The sequence below is a fragment of the Anabrus simplex genome, chromosome 1, assembly GCF_040414725.1.
Source record: "Anabrus simplex isolate iqAnaSimp1 chromosome 1, ASM4041472v1, whole genome shotgun sequence".
In the NCBI taxonomy this organism is placed as follows: domain Eukaryota; kingdom Metazoa; phylum Arthropoda; class Insecta; order Orthoptera; family Tettigoniidae; genus Anabrus; species Anabrus simplex.
This window is the reverse complement of record NC_090265.1, coordinates 775,714,453-775,730,667: the sequence shown is the minus strand read 5'-3', so window position 1 is coordinate 775,730,667 and position 16,215 is coordinate 775,714,453. Positions and strand designations below refer to the sequence as shown.

Sequence of the window (16,215 nt, the reverse complement as noted above, 5' to 3'; positions counted from 1 at the left end):
TAAGTGCAAAAAAAAAAAAAATCCTTGGTGAGGTCTCTGTCGAAGCCAGGCTGGAATAGTTTGGTCATCTCAAACTAATGGACCCACAACGAACGGCTACAGATTGGTTTGGGGAGGAACTCGTAGGCAAATGGTCAAGAGATGGGCCAAGGAAGAGATGATATATCTGAACGAAGTCTGCAGCAGATTATGGAAGAAAACCTCTGCATGGACAGAAGTTAATGGACAGTGCCCATTCACCGCACCCGGGACACTGGATCTGGTTCAAGATGATCACGATGAAGATGTAAATGTATAAACATTACAAATGACGTAAAACAACATCTTACAAATAAAATAAAATTTCTGCATTCCTGAATTCATTTAGGAAATATAAAACTGAGCGAAATGCGTCAAGACGGACAACTTTTTTAATACAGTAGCTCACGACTGGACACTCTTAATAACCTATGCCCGACTAACATTGTGGGTGACAAGCCGCTGACTTACCTTCTAGTCCATTCGCCAGAGGGATGGGCTCCCCGCCTTCTCTCCTCCAAGTGATGTTGGGCTGAGGAGACCCCGTGGCGGCACACCGGAGGGTTACGTTGGTCCCTTCTCTCACCACCATGTCCGTACTGGTGGGGTAGTCCAGGATGTCCGGTGGAACTGAAACATGTCACCACATTTTATTAGGAATCAAGGTCTCAGCACATTGGCCATATTACAGATCTAAACCAATAGTCCGTTCACTTAACCCCCTCCCTTCCCACTTTGTGGGATGGGATGGTAGAACACATCAGTAGTATAATAGGACAGTTCTAGCGCCTCCTCCTCCTCTGGCTCACTCCCAGAGGCCTCCTCCTCCTCCTCTTCCTCTGGCTCCCAGAGGCCTCCTCCTCCTCCCGAGGGGCCTTCCCGGAGGCCTCCTCCTCCTCCCGGGAGCCTTCCCAGAGGCCTCCTCCTCCTCCTCCTCCCAAGGGGCCTTCCCAGAGGCCTCCTCCTCCTCCTCCTAGCGGGAGCCTTCCCAGGGGCCCACTCCTCCTCCTCCTCCTCCCGGGAGGCCTTCCCAGAGGCCTGCTCCTCCTCCCGCGGAAAATTTGAATTGGTAAACAAAGCCACGTGCTTTCTTGACAGCCACGTGATTTTTGACAGACAACAACGCATCGCTAACCTCACTGCTGCCATCTTGACGGGCCTAAACCTCAGTGGTACCAACTTAACCTTACTAGCGCGAGATTTGAATTTGTAAACAAATCCACGTGTTTTTTGACAGCCACGTGCTTTTTGACAGACAACAACGCATCGCTAACCTCAGTACTGCCATCTTGACGGGCCTAAAGCTCAGTGGTACCAACTTAACCTCACAAGCGCTAGATTTGAATTGGTAAACAAATCCACGTGTTTTTGACAGCCGCGTGCTTCTTGACAGACAACAACGTATCGCAAACCTCAGTGCAGCCATCTTGATGGACCTTAACCTAACTAGCGCGAGATTTGAATCGGTAAACAAATCCACGTGCTTTTTTGACAGCTGTCATCCACCATATTTAAACTACAGAGCACCATGCTGCCCTCTTTATCGCAGTAGCTGCAAATTCGTCACCTGTCATCCGCAGTGCTGTCATCTTAACGGGCCTAAACCTCAGTGCTACCAACTTAACCTCACTAGCGCGAGATTTGAATCGGTAAACAAATCCACGAGCTTTTTTGACAGCTGTCATCCGCCATCTTTAATCAACAGAGCACAGTGCTGCCCTCTTTAGCTGAAATGTGGTGGCGGATAATTTGAAAAATGCTTTTTGACAGCAGCCATCTTTAATCACCGTGCTGCCCTCTTTAGATAGATACCTTTGAAATGTGGTGGCAGGCAATTCCACGTGACAACAGCCATCTTTGAGCACCGTGCTGCCCTCTATGTGGTGGCGGCAATTTGAAAAATTCTACATGCTCTTCTTTGGAAACAAACCCACGCACTTTTTGACAGCCGTCATCCGCCATCATTAAGCAACAGAGTACAGTGCTGCCCTCTTTAGCTGGATACCTTTGAAATGTGGTGGCGGCAAATTCCACGTGCTCTTGTTTGGAAACAAAGCCATGTGCTTTTTTGACAGCTGTCATCCGCCACCTTTTATCTACAGAGCACCGTGCTGCCCTCTTTATGGCTACTACCTTAAGCATGTAGTAGTGGGCAATTTGAAAATTTCTGTTAGCTATAATCCGCCATCTTTAATCAAGAGAGCATCGTGCTGCTATATTTATCTAGATACCTTTGAAATATGGTGGTGGATAATTTAAAAAGAAAAATTCTACAGCAGCCATCTCTCGACTCTAATTGCACAAGATGACTCCTTAAGGGTGCTTACGCAAGATGGCTGCTATACATAGGTTCTTATGAGACGTCCTTGGTATGCTTGCATAAGATGGCAGTTATACATGGCTCCTTATGAGATGCACTTCGGATGCTTGCTCAAGATAGCGGCTGCTCTTATGGGACGACTTAAGTGTCCTTGCACAAGATGGCGTGAGACACCCTAAGGATTCTTGAGCAAGATGGCGGACACAAGATGGCGGCTATACCCAACTCCTTATGAGACGCTTTAAGGGTGCTTGCGCAAGATGGCTGCCCCTCTTATGAAGAAAGCTAGCTTAGAGGCTAACGTGTCGTGCTTGTTAGATTCATTAAATTTAGGGCTTAAATGCAAAATGTTAAATATCTCGAAAACGGTGCACCGTAGAGCAAAACGGACAAAATTTTTCTGCCTAGTACTCACGTTCGCAGTATGAGGAACATGATAGCATAAGAAAAACATAGTCTAATGATGGGATCAATGGTTCGGTTCCTACTTAGGCCCTTTGGCATTTGCTCTGTTTTAGCTTGTATTGAAGCGAGTCTTCGTAACATGATCAGGTCTAGCTATGGTAGAGAGTATAACGTACCATGCTGGTTCGATTCATTCAATTTGGGGCTTAAATGCAAAATGTTAATATCTCGAAAACGGTGCATCGTAGAGCAAAACGGACGAAATTTTTCCGCCTAATAGCTAGGTCGCAGTATCAGGAACAAGAAAAACATAGTCTAATGATGAGATCAACGGTTCGATTCCTACTTAAGCCCTTTGGCATTGGCAGCTATCTAATTCTACAAGATGGTGGCTGCTCTTATGAGACACAAGATGGCTTGAGAAGTCCTAGGGATGCTTACGCAAGATGGCGGACACAAAATGGTGACTATACATAGCTCCTTATGAGTCAACCTGAGGTGCTCGCACAAGATGGCGGCTACTCTTATGAAGAAAGCTAGCTTAGAGGCTACTGCGCAAGATAACGGCTGCTGTTATGCATGCGGCGGAGGGCAATTTGAAATTCTATGTGCTTAATTAATGAACAGAGCACCCTGCTGCGCTCTTTAGCTGAAATGTGGTGGCGGATAATTTGAAAAAATGCTTTTGACAGCTGTCATCTTTAAACAATGGCGACTATACATAGGCTGTTAAGGCCTTATCATTCTCCTCCTCCTCCGTCTCTTATGTCAAGGCATAGATTTATATCGAACAAGTTTATCCTGCATCGCGAAGGCAAGTGGGTGCAGCGGTAACATTATTGTGCATGTTTAGACTTGCGAAACATAAGAAGAGTAGAATGAAACGCTGTTCTCGATACAACATGTGATCAGAACATTGATTGATGTATTCAGAACACAAAATAAGTGATCAAGACTAGAATCGAACACTGTACTCAATACATCATGTGTTTAGAACATGTCAGCGGATACCCTTGTTCTAAGAAGATCAGATTGAAACATAACAAGACTAGAATCGAACACTGTAATCGATGTTGTTAACTTCAGCATGTGATCAGGACATTGATTGATGTGTTCAGAACACAAAATAAGTGATCAAGACTACAATCGAACACTGTACTCGATACAACATTTGATCAGAACATTGATTGATGTGTTCAGAACACAAAATAAGTCATCAAGACTAGAATCGAACACTGTACCCAATACAACATGTGTTTAGAACATGTTAGGGGGTACCCTTATTCTAAGATCAGATAGAAACATAACAAGACTAGAATCGGACACTGTAATCGATGTTGTTAACTTCATCATATGATCAGGACATTGATTGATGTGTTCAGAGCAAAATTACAATTTTAATGATTTGCTTAGTGTAAAATCAAAAACTATGGAAACACACTGTGCACAAATCGCGTAGCTAACTCGCTCAGTAAACGATATTTCAAAACTACAACTTCAATGATTTGCCTAGTGTAGAATTCAAAAACACGCTGTACACAAACTGCGCAGCTAACTCGCTCGGTAAACGATGTAGCAAAAGTACAACTTCAAATGATTTACCTTCCATCATTCGTCTTGTGTGAAAATCAGTCGAACAAGTTATCGCATAAACACGTAACATGAAATATCAGTCAATCTGTTGGCATGGGTTACAAGCATGAAGCTTATGCTGGAAGTAAAATTAAACAGAACGCTAATGCTATAAGAAATACTCTGCTTACATTTAAGACCCTAGCTGTTGAACAAGTTATTACATCAATATGTAACATGAAATATCGGTTCGGAAACATATTGTTTCAATCTGTTGACATGGGTTACAAGCATGGAGCTTGTGCAGGCGAGGGCTACTATGCAAAATGTTGAGCCGAAAAAGAATAATCGTGATATGGTATGGAACCTAGCGGTTACGTCTTATCAGAAGGGCAAAAAGGATTAAAGGACTCTTCCTCCTCCTTACCGCACATTACTTGTAGGGCTAATTGGCGAAAGGGCTAATGTGCGAAAGGGCTAATGGGCTAACGGTCTTAAGGGCTAATAGGTAAAAGGGCTAAAGGGCTAAAGGAGCAACAACCTCATCGATCGCTATCAGCAAGAACGCTTGTACTTTGTTAAGTGTAGAAAGTTAATCTTTATTTGTAAATGGTTTTATGTTCAGAACAAGGAATGGAACCTAGGGGTTACGTCTTACCTAATAAAATCCCCGAGGTACGATGAGTTACGTTTTTCTAACTAGTGTTTGTAACACTGAACTTTTCAAGATGATAGCAGAGAGGTTAGCAATGTTCTGTTGTTGGATTTTAAATTCCGCGCTACAACATGCATAAGGTGGCAGCCTTGAGGTTTACCGCCGTAAATAAGGCAGCAGTGAGGTTACCGACGCTCTATTGTCTTTCAAAGTGAGGTTAGGGTCCGTCAAGAAGACAGCTGTCAAAAATCACGTGGCTATGTTTACCAAACAAGAGCACGTGGTCGTGACGTCATGGTCACGTAATCTATCCTTAGCTCTACGCCGTTAAGAGCAGCATTAGGATTAGCTATGTTTAAAAATCTTGGGAACAGAGCAGCAGTATGTATAGCCATGTTTTAAAGCGTGTACACATCACCTATCGATTTTACATGCATCGACTGTCGTACTAAACTTGTTCCGCTATCTTAGCATAACCTATACTCATAAACTTAAAGTACAAAGAATAGCCATGTTTCAAAGCGTGTACACATCACCTATCGATTTAGCATGCATCAAATATCGCACTAAACTTCTTACACTATCTTAGCATAACCTGTACGCATGAACGTAAAGTACAAAGAATAGCCATGTTTCAAAGTGTGTACACATTACCTATTGATTTTGCATGAATCGACTATCATACTAAACTTTTTTCACTAGATTGTGTTGCTATCTTAGCATAACCTATACGCATGAACTTAAAGTACAAAGAATATCCATGTTTCACAGCATGTACACATCATATATCGATTTTGCATGCATCAATTATCGTACTAAACTTCTTCCGCTAGATTGTACTGCTATCTTAGCATAAACTATATGCATGAACTTAAAGTACAAGGAATAGCTATGTTTAAAAGCGTGTACACATTACCTATCGATTTTTCATGCTTCGACCCTCGTACTAAACGTTTTCCGCTAGATTGTGCTGCTATCTTAGCATAACTAATACGCATGACTAAAAGTACAAAGAATAGTCATGTTTCAAAGCGTGTACACATCACCTATCGATTTTGTATTCATCGACTCTCAGACTAAAGTTCTTCCGCTAGATTGTACTGCTATCTTAGCATAACCTATGTGCATGAACTTAAAGTACAAAGAATAGCCATGTTTGAAAGCGTGTACACATTACCTATCGATTTTGCATGCATGAGATATCGTACTAAACTTCTTCCGCTAGATTTTACTCCTATCTTAGCATAGCCTATACACACCTATACTCACGAACTTAAAGCACAAAAATAACGATGTTTAACAGCGTGTACACATCACCTATTGATTTTGCATGCATCGACTAATTTTTACCGCCAGAGTGTAACAACGATCGCATATGTGTATTGCTAAGTATGTGTATAAAGTTGAAGCACAAAGAATAGCTATGTTCCAAAGCGCGTACACATCACCTATCGATTTTGCATGCATCGACCATCGTAATAAACTTCTCCCGCTAGAGTGTACAACGATCGCAATTGTGTGCTACTACTTATGTATGTGTGTGAACATAAAGCACAAAGAATAGCGTGTACACATCACCTATCGATGATGTATGCGTCGACTATCGTACTAGGCTTCTTCCGCTAGAGAATGTAGCAATCGCATTTGTGTATTCCTAACCTATGTACACGAAATTAATGCGCAAAGAATAGCTATGTTTAAAAGCGTGTACACATCACTTATCGATGATGTATGCATCGACTATCGTACTAAACTTCTTCCACAACAGCGTGCGACCATCGCTTTTGTGTGCTGCAATCTTAACATAAACTATGTGCACGAACTTAAAGCACAAAGTATAGCCAAGTTCAAAGCGTGTACACATCACCTATCGATTTTGCATGCATCGACTTTCGTACTAACCTTCTTCCACTAGAGCGTGCGACAACCTTATAATTATGCTGCTAACTTAGCATAACCTATATGAAGGAACTAAAAGCACAAAGCATAGCGACGTATAAAAATCTTGTGAACATAGCAGCAGCAGTAAGAATAGCAATGTTTTAAAAGCGTGTTCGCATTGCCTTTCGATTATACATGCATCAACTACAGTACTAAACTTCTCCCGCTAGAGTATGTTACTATCTTAGCATAACGTAGGTGCAAGATTTTAAAGCACGAAGAATAGTTAAGTTTAAAAGCGTGTACACATCACCTATCGATTTTGCATGCATCAACTATCGTACTAAACACATCCCGCTAGAATGTACAAGTTCACATGTGTTTGTGCTGCTACCTTAGCATGACCTATGCGAACGAACTTAAAGCACAAAGAATAGCGATGTTTGAAAATCTTGCGAACATAGTAGCAGTAAGAATAGCAAGGTTTAAAAGCGTGTACATATCACCTTTTGATAATGCATACATCAACTATCGTACTAAACAACTTCTACGCGAGCGTGCGACCATCGCTTGTACGTGTGCTGCTATCTTAATATAACCTATGTGCCCGAACTTAAAGCACAAAGAACAGTTATGTGTACAAATCTTGTGAACATAGCAGAGTGTTAACTACGTAGGTGTAGACATTCAACATTGGATGCTGATGCAGCATACTACGTGACCGTGACGTCACGACCACGTGCTCTTGTTTGACAAAGCCACGTGCTTTTTTGACAGCTGTCTTCTTGACGGATCCTAACCTCTCTTTGAAGGACAATAGAGCGTCGGTAACCTCACTGCTGCCTTATTTACGGCGGTAAACCTCAAGGCTGCCACCTTATGCATGTTGTAGCGCGGAATTTAAAATCCAACAACAGAACATTGCTAACCTCTCTGCTATCATCTTGAAAAGTTCAGTGTTACAAACACTAGTTAGAAAAACGTAACTCATCGTACCTCGGGGATTTTATTAGGTAAGACGTAACCCCTAGGTTCCATTCCTTGTTCTGAACATAAAACAATTTACCAATAAAGATTAATTTTCTGCACTTAACAAAGTACAAGCGTTCTTGCTGATAGCGATCGATGAGTTTGTTGTTCCTTTAGCCCTTTAGCCATTTTACCTATTAGCCCTTTAGCCCTTTAGCCCATTAGCGCTTTTGCCCATTAGCCCTTTAGCCAATTAGCCCTACAAGGAATGTGCGGTATGGAGGAGGAAGAGTCCTTCAATCCTTTTTGCCCTTCTGATAAGACGTAACCGCTGGGCTCCATACCCTATCATGATAAATTTTTTCGGCTCAACATTTTGCATAGTAGCCCTCGCCTGCACAAGCTACATGCTTGTAACCCATGTCAACAGATTGAAACAATATGTTTCCGAACCGATATTTCACGTTATATATTGATGTAATAACTTGTTCAACAGCTAGGGACTTAAATGTAAGCAGAGTATTTCTTATAGCCCAAGCGTTCTGTTTAATTTTACTTCCCGCATAAGCTACATGCTTGTAACCCATGCCAACAGATTGACTGATATTTCATGTTATGTGTTTATGCGATAACTTGTTCGACTGATTTTCACACAAGACGAATGATGGAAGGTAAATCATTTGAAGTTGTACTTTTGCTATATCGTTCACCGAGCGAGTTAGCTGCGCAGTTTGTGTACAGCGTGTTTTTGAATTCTACAATAGGCAAATCATTGAAGTTGTAGTTTTAAAATATCGTTTACTGAGCGAGTTAGCTACGCGATTTGTGCACAGTGTGTTTCCATAGTTTTTGATTTTACACTAAGCAAATCATTAAAATTGTAATTTTGCTCTGAACACATCAATCAATGTCCTGATCATATGATGAAGTTAACAACATCGATTACAGTGTCCGATTCTAGTCTTGTTATGTTTCAATCTGATCTTCTTAGAATAAGGGTACCCCCTAACATGTTCTAAACACATGTTGTATTGAGTACAGTGTTCGATTCTAGTCTTGATCACTTATTTTGTGTTCTGAACACATCAATCAATGTTCTGATCACATGTTGTATCGAGTACAGTGTTCGATTGTAGTCTTGATCACTTATTTTGTGTTCTGAACACATCAATCAATGTCCTGATCACATGCTGAAGTTAACAACATCGATTACAGTGTTCAATTCTAGTCTTGTTATGTTTCAATCTGATCTTCTTAGAACAAGGGTATCACCTGACATGTTCTAAACACATGATGTATTGAGTACAGTGTTCGATTCTAGTCTTGATCACTTATTTTGTGTTCTGAACACATCAATCAATGTTCTAATCACATGTTGTATCGAGTACAGCGTTTCATTCTACTCTTCTTATGTTTCGCAAGTCTAAACGTGCACAATAATGTTATCGCTGCACTCACTTGCCTTCGCGATGCAGGTTCAAACTTGTTCGATATAAAGCTATGCCTTGACAAAAGAGGCGGAGGAGGAGGAGGAGGAGAATGATAAGGCCTTAACAGCCTATGTATAGTCGCCATTGTTTAAAGATGACAGCTGTCAAAAGCATTTTTTCAAATTATCCGCCACCACATTTCAGCTAAAGAGGGCAGCAGGGTGCTCTGTTGACTAAATAAGCACATAGAATTTCAAATTGCCCTCCACCGCATGCATAACAGCAGCCGTTATCTTGCGCAGTAGCCTCTAAGCTAGCTTTCTTCATAAGAGTAGCCGCCATCTTGTGCGAGCACCTCAGGTTGACTCATAAGGAGCTATGTATAGTCACCATTTTGTGTCCGCCATCTTGCGTAAGCATCCCTAGGACTTCTCAAGCCATCTTGTGTCTCATAAGAGCAGCCACCATCTTGTAGAATTAGATAGCTGCCAATGCCAAAGGGCTTAAGTAGGAATCGAACCGTTGATCTCATCATTAGACTATGTTTTTCTTGTTCCTGATACTGCGACCTAGCTATTAGGCGGAAAAATTTCGTCCGTTTTGCTCTACGATGCACCGTTTTCGAGATATTAACATTTTGCATTTAAGCCCCAAATTGAATGAATCGAACCAGCATGGTACGTTATACTCTCTACCATAGCTAGACCTGATCATGTTACGAAGACTCGCTTCAATACAAGCTAAAACAGAGCAAATGCCAAAGGGCCTAAGTAGGAACCGAACCATTGATCCCATCATTAGACTATGTTTTTCTTATGCTATCATGTTCCTCATACTGCGAACTTGAGTACTAGGCAGAAAAATTTTGTCCGTTTTCCTCTACGGTGCACCGTTTTCGAGATATTTAACATTTTGCATTTAAGCCCTAAATTTAATGAATCTAACTAGCACGACACGTTAGCCTCTAGGCTAGCTTTCTTCATAAGAGCGGCAGCCATCTTGCGCAAGCAACCTTAAAGCGTCTCATAAGGAGTTGGGTATAGCCGCCATCTTGTGTCCGCCATCTTGCTCAAGAATCCTTAGGGTGTCTCACGCCATCTTGTGCAAGGACACTTAAGTCGTCCCATAAGAGCAGCCGCTATCTTGAGCAAGCATCCGAAGTGCATCTCATAAGGAGCCATGTATAACTGCCATCTTATGCAAGCATACCAAGGACGTCTCATAAGATCCTACGTATAGCAGCCATCTTGCGTAAGCACCCTTAAGGAGTCATCTTGTGCAATTAGCGTCGAGAGATGGCTGCTGTAGAATTTTTCTTTGTAAATTATCCACCACCATATTTCAAAGGTATCTAGATAAATATAGCAGCACGATGCTCTCTTGATTAAAGAAGGTGGATGATAGCTAACAGAACTTTTCAAATTGCCCGCTACTACATGCTTAAGGTAGTAGCCATAAAGAGGGCAGCGCGGTGCTCTGTAGATAAAATATGGCGGATGACAGCTGACGAAATTGCCTGCATGATAGCAGCACGGTGCTCTGTTGATTAAAGATGGCGGGTGATAGCCGTCAAAAAAGCACGTAGGTATTTTTCCAAACAAGAGTACATAGAATTTTTCAAATTATCTGCCACCACATTTCAAAGGTATCTAGCTAATGAGTGCAGCACGGTGCTCCCTTGATTAAAGATGGCGGATGGTAGCTGTCAAAAAGGCACGTGAGTTTGTTTCCAAACAAGAGCACGTGGAATTTGCCGCCACCACATTTCAAAGGTATCTAGCTAAAGATGGCAGCACGGTGCTCCCTTGATTAAAGATGGCGGATGATAGCTAACAGAACTTTTCAAATTGCCCGCTACTACGTGCTTAAGGTAGTAGCCATAAAGAGGGCAGCACGGTGTTCTGTGGATTAAAGATAGAGGATGACAGCTGACGAAATTGCCCGCATGATAGCAGCACGGTGCTCTGTTGATTAAAGATGGCGGATGACAGCTGTCAAAAAAGCACATGGCTTTGTTTCCAAACAAGATCACGTGGAATTTGCCGCCACCACATTTCAAAGGTATCCAGCTAAAGAGGGCAGCACTGTACTCTGTTGCTTAAAGATGGCGGATGACGGCTGTGAAAAAAGCGCGTGGGTTTGTTTCCTAACAAGAGGATGTAGAATTTTTCAAATTGCCGCCACCACATAGAGGTCAGCACGGTGCTCAAAGATGGCGGTTGTCACGTGGAATTGCCTGCCACCACATTTCAAAGGTATCTAGCTAAAGAGGGCAGCACGGTGATTAAAGATGGCTGCTGTCAAAAAGCATTTTTCAAATTATCCGCCACCACATTTCAGCTAAAGGGGGCAGCACTGTGCTCTGTTGATTAAAGATGGTGGATGACAGCTGTCAAAAAAGCTCGTGGATTTGTTTACCGATTCAAATCTCGCGCTAGTGAGGTTAAGTTGATAGCACTGAGGTTTAGGCCCGTTAAAATGGCAGCACTGCGGATGACAGGTGACGAATTTGCAGCTACTGCGATAAAGAGGGCAGCATGGTGCTCTGTAGTTTAAATATGGCGGATGACAGCTGTCAAAAAAGCACGTGGATTTGTTTACCGATTCAAATCTCGCGCTAGTTAGGTTAAGGTCCATCAAGATGGCTGCACTGAGGTTTGCGATACGTTGTTGTCTGTCAAGAAGCACGTGGCTGTCAAAAAACACGTGGATTTGTTTACCAATTCAAATCTCGCGCTTGTGAGGTTAAGTTGGTACCACTGAGGTTTAGGCCCGTCAAGATGGCAGTACTGAGGTTAGCGATGCGTTGTTGTCTGTCAAAAAGCACGTGGCTGTCAAAAAAGCACGTGGCGTTGTTTACAAATTCAAATCTCGCGCTAGTAAGGTTAAGTTGGTACCACTGAGGTTTAGGCCCGTCAAGATGGCAGCAGTGAGGTTAGCGATGCCTTGTTGTCTGTCAAAAAGCACGTGGCTGTCAAAAAAGCACGTGGCTTTGTTTACCAATTCAAATTTCCCGCGGGAGGAGGAGCAGGCCCTTTGGGAAGGCCTCCCGGGAGGAGGAGGAGGAGTGGGCCCATGGGAAGGCCCCTCTGGAGGAGGAGGAGGAGGCCTCTGGGAAGGCTCCCGGGAGGAGGAGGAGGAGGAGGCCTCTGGGAAGGCCCCTCGGGAGGAGGAGGAGGGGGAGGAGGAAGAGGAGGCCTCTGGGAGCCAGAGGAGGAAGAGGAGGAGTTCTCTGGGAGGGAGCCAGAGGAGGAGGAGGCGCTAGAACTGTCCTATTATACTATTCACATCAGTGCTAATACCTCCTTTCGTTAGAGGTTGCTGAAAGTGGACCCCAGGTGCTGTAGGTTGGTAACTACGAGACCGCTAGCTTCGTCTGTCATTACTTGTGCCAGTCTCCTCACTTTATTCTATCAAATCCGACCTCCCTTGGTCATTTCTTGTTCTCTTCCGACCCATGTTGTATTATGTTTGCGAGGCCTAGATATTCTTGTAGCCCATCCCTTCCTTTCCTCTCTAGGGCCAAGTTGAACTTCCTCTTTAAGGGGATTCGTGACTGAAATGTTTGCGATTATTTACCAAAAAAATTTTTAATTTTCAATTTTAAACTTAAAAATTCTTCCGGTTCTTCCTCGTTGAATTCCCGTAATCAGTTTTAATATGACGCCATTTCTAATGCTCTAAATGCCGAGTTTAGAATGTAGCGGTACATAGAGTAAGCCCACGCCCTTCCTCTCACACTATCGGCCAGAATTAACTTCAAAAGTATTTCGGACTACAATTTCAGTAATACCGCTGGAATATATTGACCTTGTAGTAGGCCTACGCCGTGTGTAAGAGGAGAAAGACATCTGGTGGGGGGGGGGGGTTAATTTACAGTCCAGGGCAGTTTGAAGGCAATTAAGTTTCTTAAAACTTTCATTTGCTTTTAGCCACCTTCAAAAAAATTCAGCTCTTTGCTATGCATAAAATGCTCCTTGTGACAGAGTTCTTATCGGACTCACTTGAAATTTTCACAGAATGTTTGAATACGTACAGGAATTGAAAGTACTCATGCATTTTATTACCAGTTAAATATTACCTTCATATTTACACTTTTGAAATACCACGAAACTATATATTTGCCTATAATAAATAATGAAAAATTGACAAAATGTTATCCCCAGTAGTTTATACCTGCCTGAAAAACCTGGAATTGTTCTTCAATATAGGGTAATTTTGACACGTCTGCCACATTATAGCCCAAACAAAAAATGTAAACTGCACCGTAAGGAAATTTTCCATGCAGCGTACAAAAATAAGAATTACGTGTCAATTGAGTTTGCAACCAATTAACTAATCAACTTGAAATGTTTTGTGGGGCTATATCTTATTAATATGTGCTTGTGTTTGAAATTTGTTTTTGATAAGTGGTAGATTGCGTAAATTCAAAATTGCAGTTTTGACTCCCCTCAAAACTACCGTCACAACCGCCATGTTATCACCATAGCGATGTCAGATAGTATAATAGAACCATAGCTACCATCATTCAGGACATTCAATATTCACCTCGTCTGTCGGCATTAACTTGATTAAAGAGCTGTCCGACTCTGTCCCTGAACGGTCACCGTAATGCCCTTCGGTTCAGAGACCCCTGGATTTAGTTCCCGCCCGCACTGGGGTTATCATACTGTCCAGTAAATTCTTCTTCCTCGGAGGTGAGTTTCTTGTGTTCGTTTTAAGGCAAGATTTTTCTAAACTCCCGTGATTGTGCCTTCTAGTACTCCTAGAGTATCTCTCTTAGAGAGTGACACATCTACATCAGTTATTAACGTTTGTGTTAGTCAAAGCCACGCTTGTAGAATTTTTCTACTCTTCTTCTTCGTATAAGAATACGACAGCCTACCAATGCAAATGTGCAAAGATGCAACAAACTGATTGGAAATGAGACGAAAATTGGAATAGAATATCTTGAACAACAATTGTCAATCTTCCTTCAGTGCAAACATACATAAAACATACATACATACATACACGTTCATTATACAGAGTCTCTCATATAAACCCAGTCCGAACGCACGGTGTTTGTACACTGGGCTACGGCAGCTGCCGTATGGGAGGCGCGCGCATAGTTCTTGACAGTGCAAGCAGCCTGCACGTGTTCGACCTGGCAAACATGAGCACCTTAGGGGCCGATGACCTAGACGTTAGGCCCTTTAAACAACAAACATCACTATCATCATCATCATCATCATCATCATCACCACCGTCATCATCGTCATCATCAGCTTCAGTCGCCAGTCTGAATCTCAGGGGCCAACATGGTGAGACGGTAATCACTGCAACACCGTATTTCCGTATGTAACTGGTTTAATCTTAATGGTCGTTGAACCATGCTCATTTTGCATGTTTCTCATATGTCATGTTTATTACTCATACAAGTCTTGTTGACTTCAGTTCGAGGAAAAACCTGTGTATATCCCTTGATGGGCCACAGAGCGCAGCACTCTGCGTGGTATGTATTGACGATCTTTTGCCGTACTAGACTACTTTTTCATCTTTTGACGCATATCTTTGCCTTCCTCACTCGTGATTTTTTTGAACAATGGAAGCTAGACGATGTGAAATCGCTTTCCTTTGCTTTAGGTGGATTTTTACCTTATTTAAACGAGGGTTTACCACCATTCGTGCCATTATTAATGTTTTGATTTAACAGGTATGTGCTTTCTGTTGTCACTTTATTATTATTACGTTTGCATTACTTTTTTACGATCCTTGATGGCCGGTCGATGTGCATCTTCTATTTCGGTTCGTGTAAATGGCGTGTGTGACTGTGAGAGGTTAATATTATGATTACTGCTAATTTGGAAATTTGGTCTCGAACCCATCACCTTTTTTGGTGCACTTGTTCGGGTGCACTTGTTTTGGTTGTACCTGGGCGCGTTCGAAGCAACGACTTTCGTGTCGACAAAGTTTTATTTGAAGTCGTACGAAACTCAAGCTTAATGTGATTTGGTGCACGATCCTGCCTGTTTTGCCCTATTATACAATATACGTATATTCTTATATTGTGCTCCCATAGTGCACGTTATTAGTTGAATATGCGAGATCTGGAACTGTGTTAAGGTGAGTCATGTGGTGTGTATTTGTACCTCGTGTGAATGTTATGAGTGAATGCTGGTGTCTGATGCAAGTAAAAGATGGGCTATCGATTGGTTTATTCATGTTTTATTTCGGTTTCATTTCGATTTCGTTTGGGTACCTCATTTTCTTATGTTGGTACAGAGTTGTTATTTACTTGGCCATGTGTTTCTTTAGGCTCGGCCTAACCGCCGGTCGGCCATGTTGACATTCTTATTTTTCGTATCTCTGCGCATGCCTGTTTTATTTTGCTGGACCAAAGATGCTGTTCTCAGCGCCTTTGGCCGATTCCTTCCTTTCTCCTTGCGTCTTATGTTGATCTCTGTGGTGACGTGGGTTAAAATGTTTTTTGTAGTAGGCGGTTTCTATTGTTGTCGTGCGAATGGAGAATGGAAAGATATGCGCTGTGAATAATTTAATCAGAAGTTTAAAAAAAAAAAAAAAAGGGAAAAGGATATTGCCTGTACTACCGTGCGCACGGCAAATTTAATCGAAATATTAATGGTAATGAGGTCACTACTGTATCAGTGAGCTGTTAACGAAATATTTGGTGTGTGTTATGATTATTTATGTTGAGCTCACTCCACGACCTCGGGAGAGACGCTTGTGAAGGTATGTTTATGTCTTGATTTTTCTTTTTCTCTGTTATGCGATTGGCTTCCTTTTTCCATGTTTGAATTCTATTATTAATTTACTAATAAACCTTGTCCTTATGTTTATTCAGCGTTTCATTTATAGTAGTGTTCTATAATCGTCCTCGTTGGTTAATAACGAGGCCCATCTTGAGCTCAGGGCCGTTTTCTGCCTTCCCTAATCGCGGTCCGCACCTCATTCTCCCGTTACGT

General features: G+C 42.2%; 1 protein-coding gene across 1 annotated transcript in view; it reads right to left on the bottom strand.

The window, feature by feature from the left end:
• Positions 1-16,215, bottom strand: part of LOC136856921 (neurotrimin-like) — a 471,685-nt gene that overhangs the window by 101,920 nt on the left and 353,550 nt on the right. Inside the window, exon 5 of the mRNA XM_068231048.1 lies at positions 490-648. Within this exon, the coding sequence (XP_068087149.1) occupies positions 490-648 (159 nt within the window). The remainder of the gene's footprint in view (positions 1-489; positions 649-16,215) is intronic.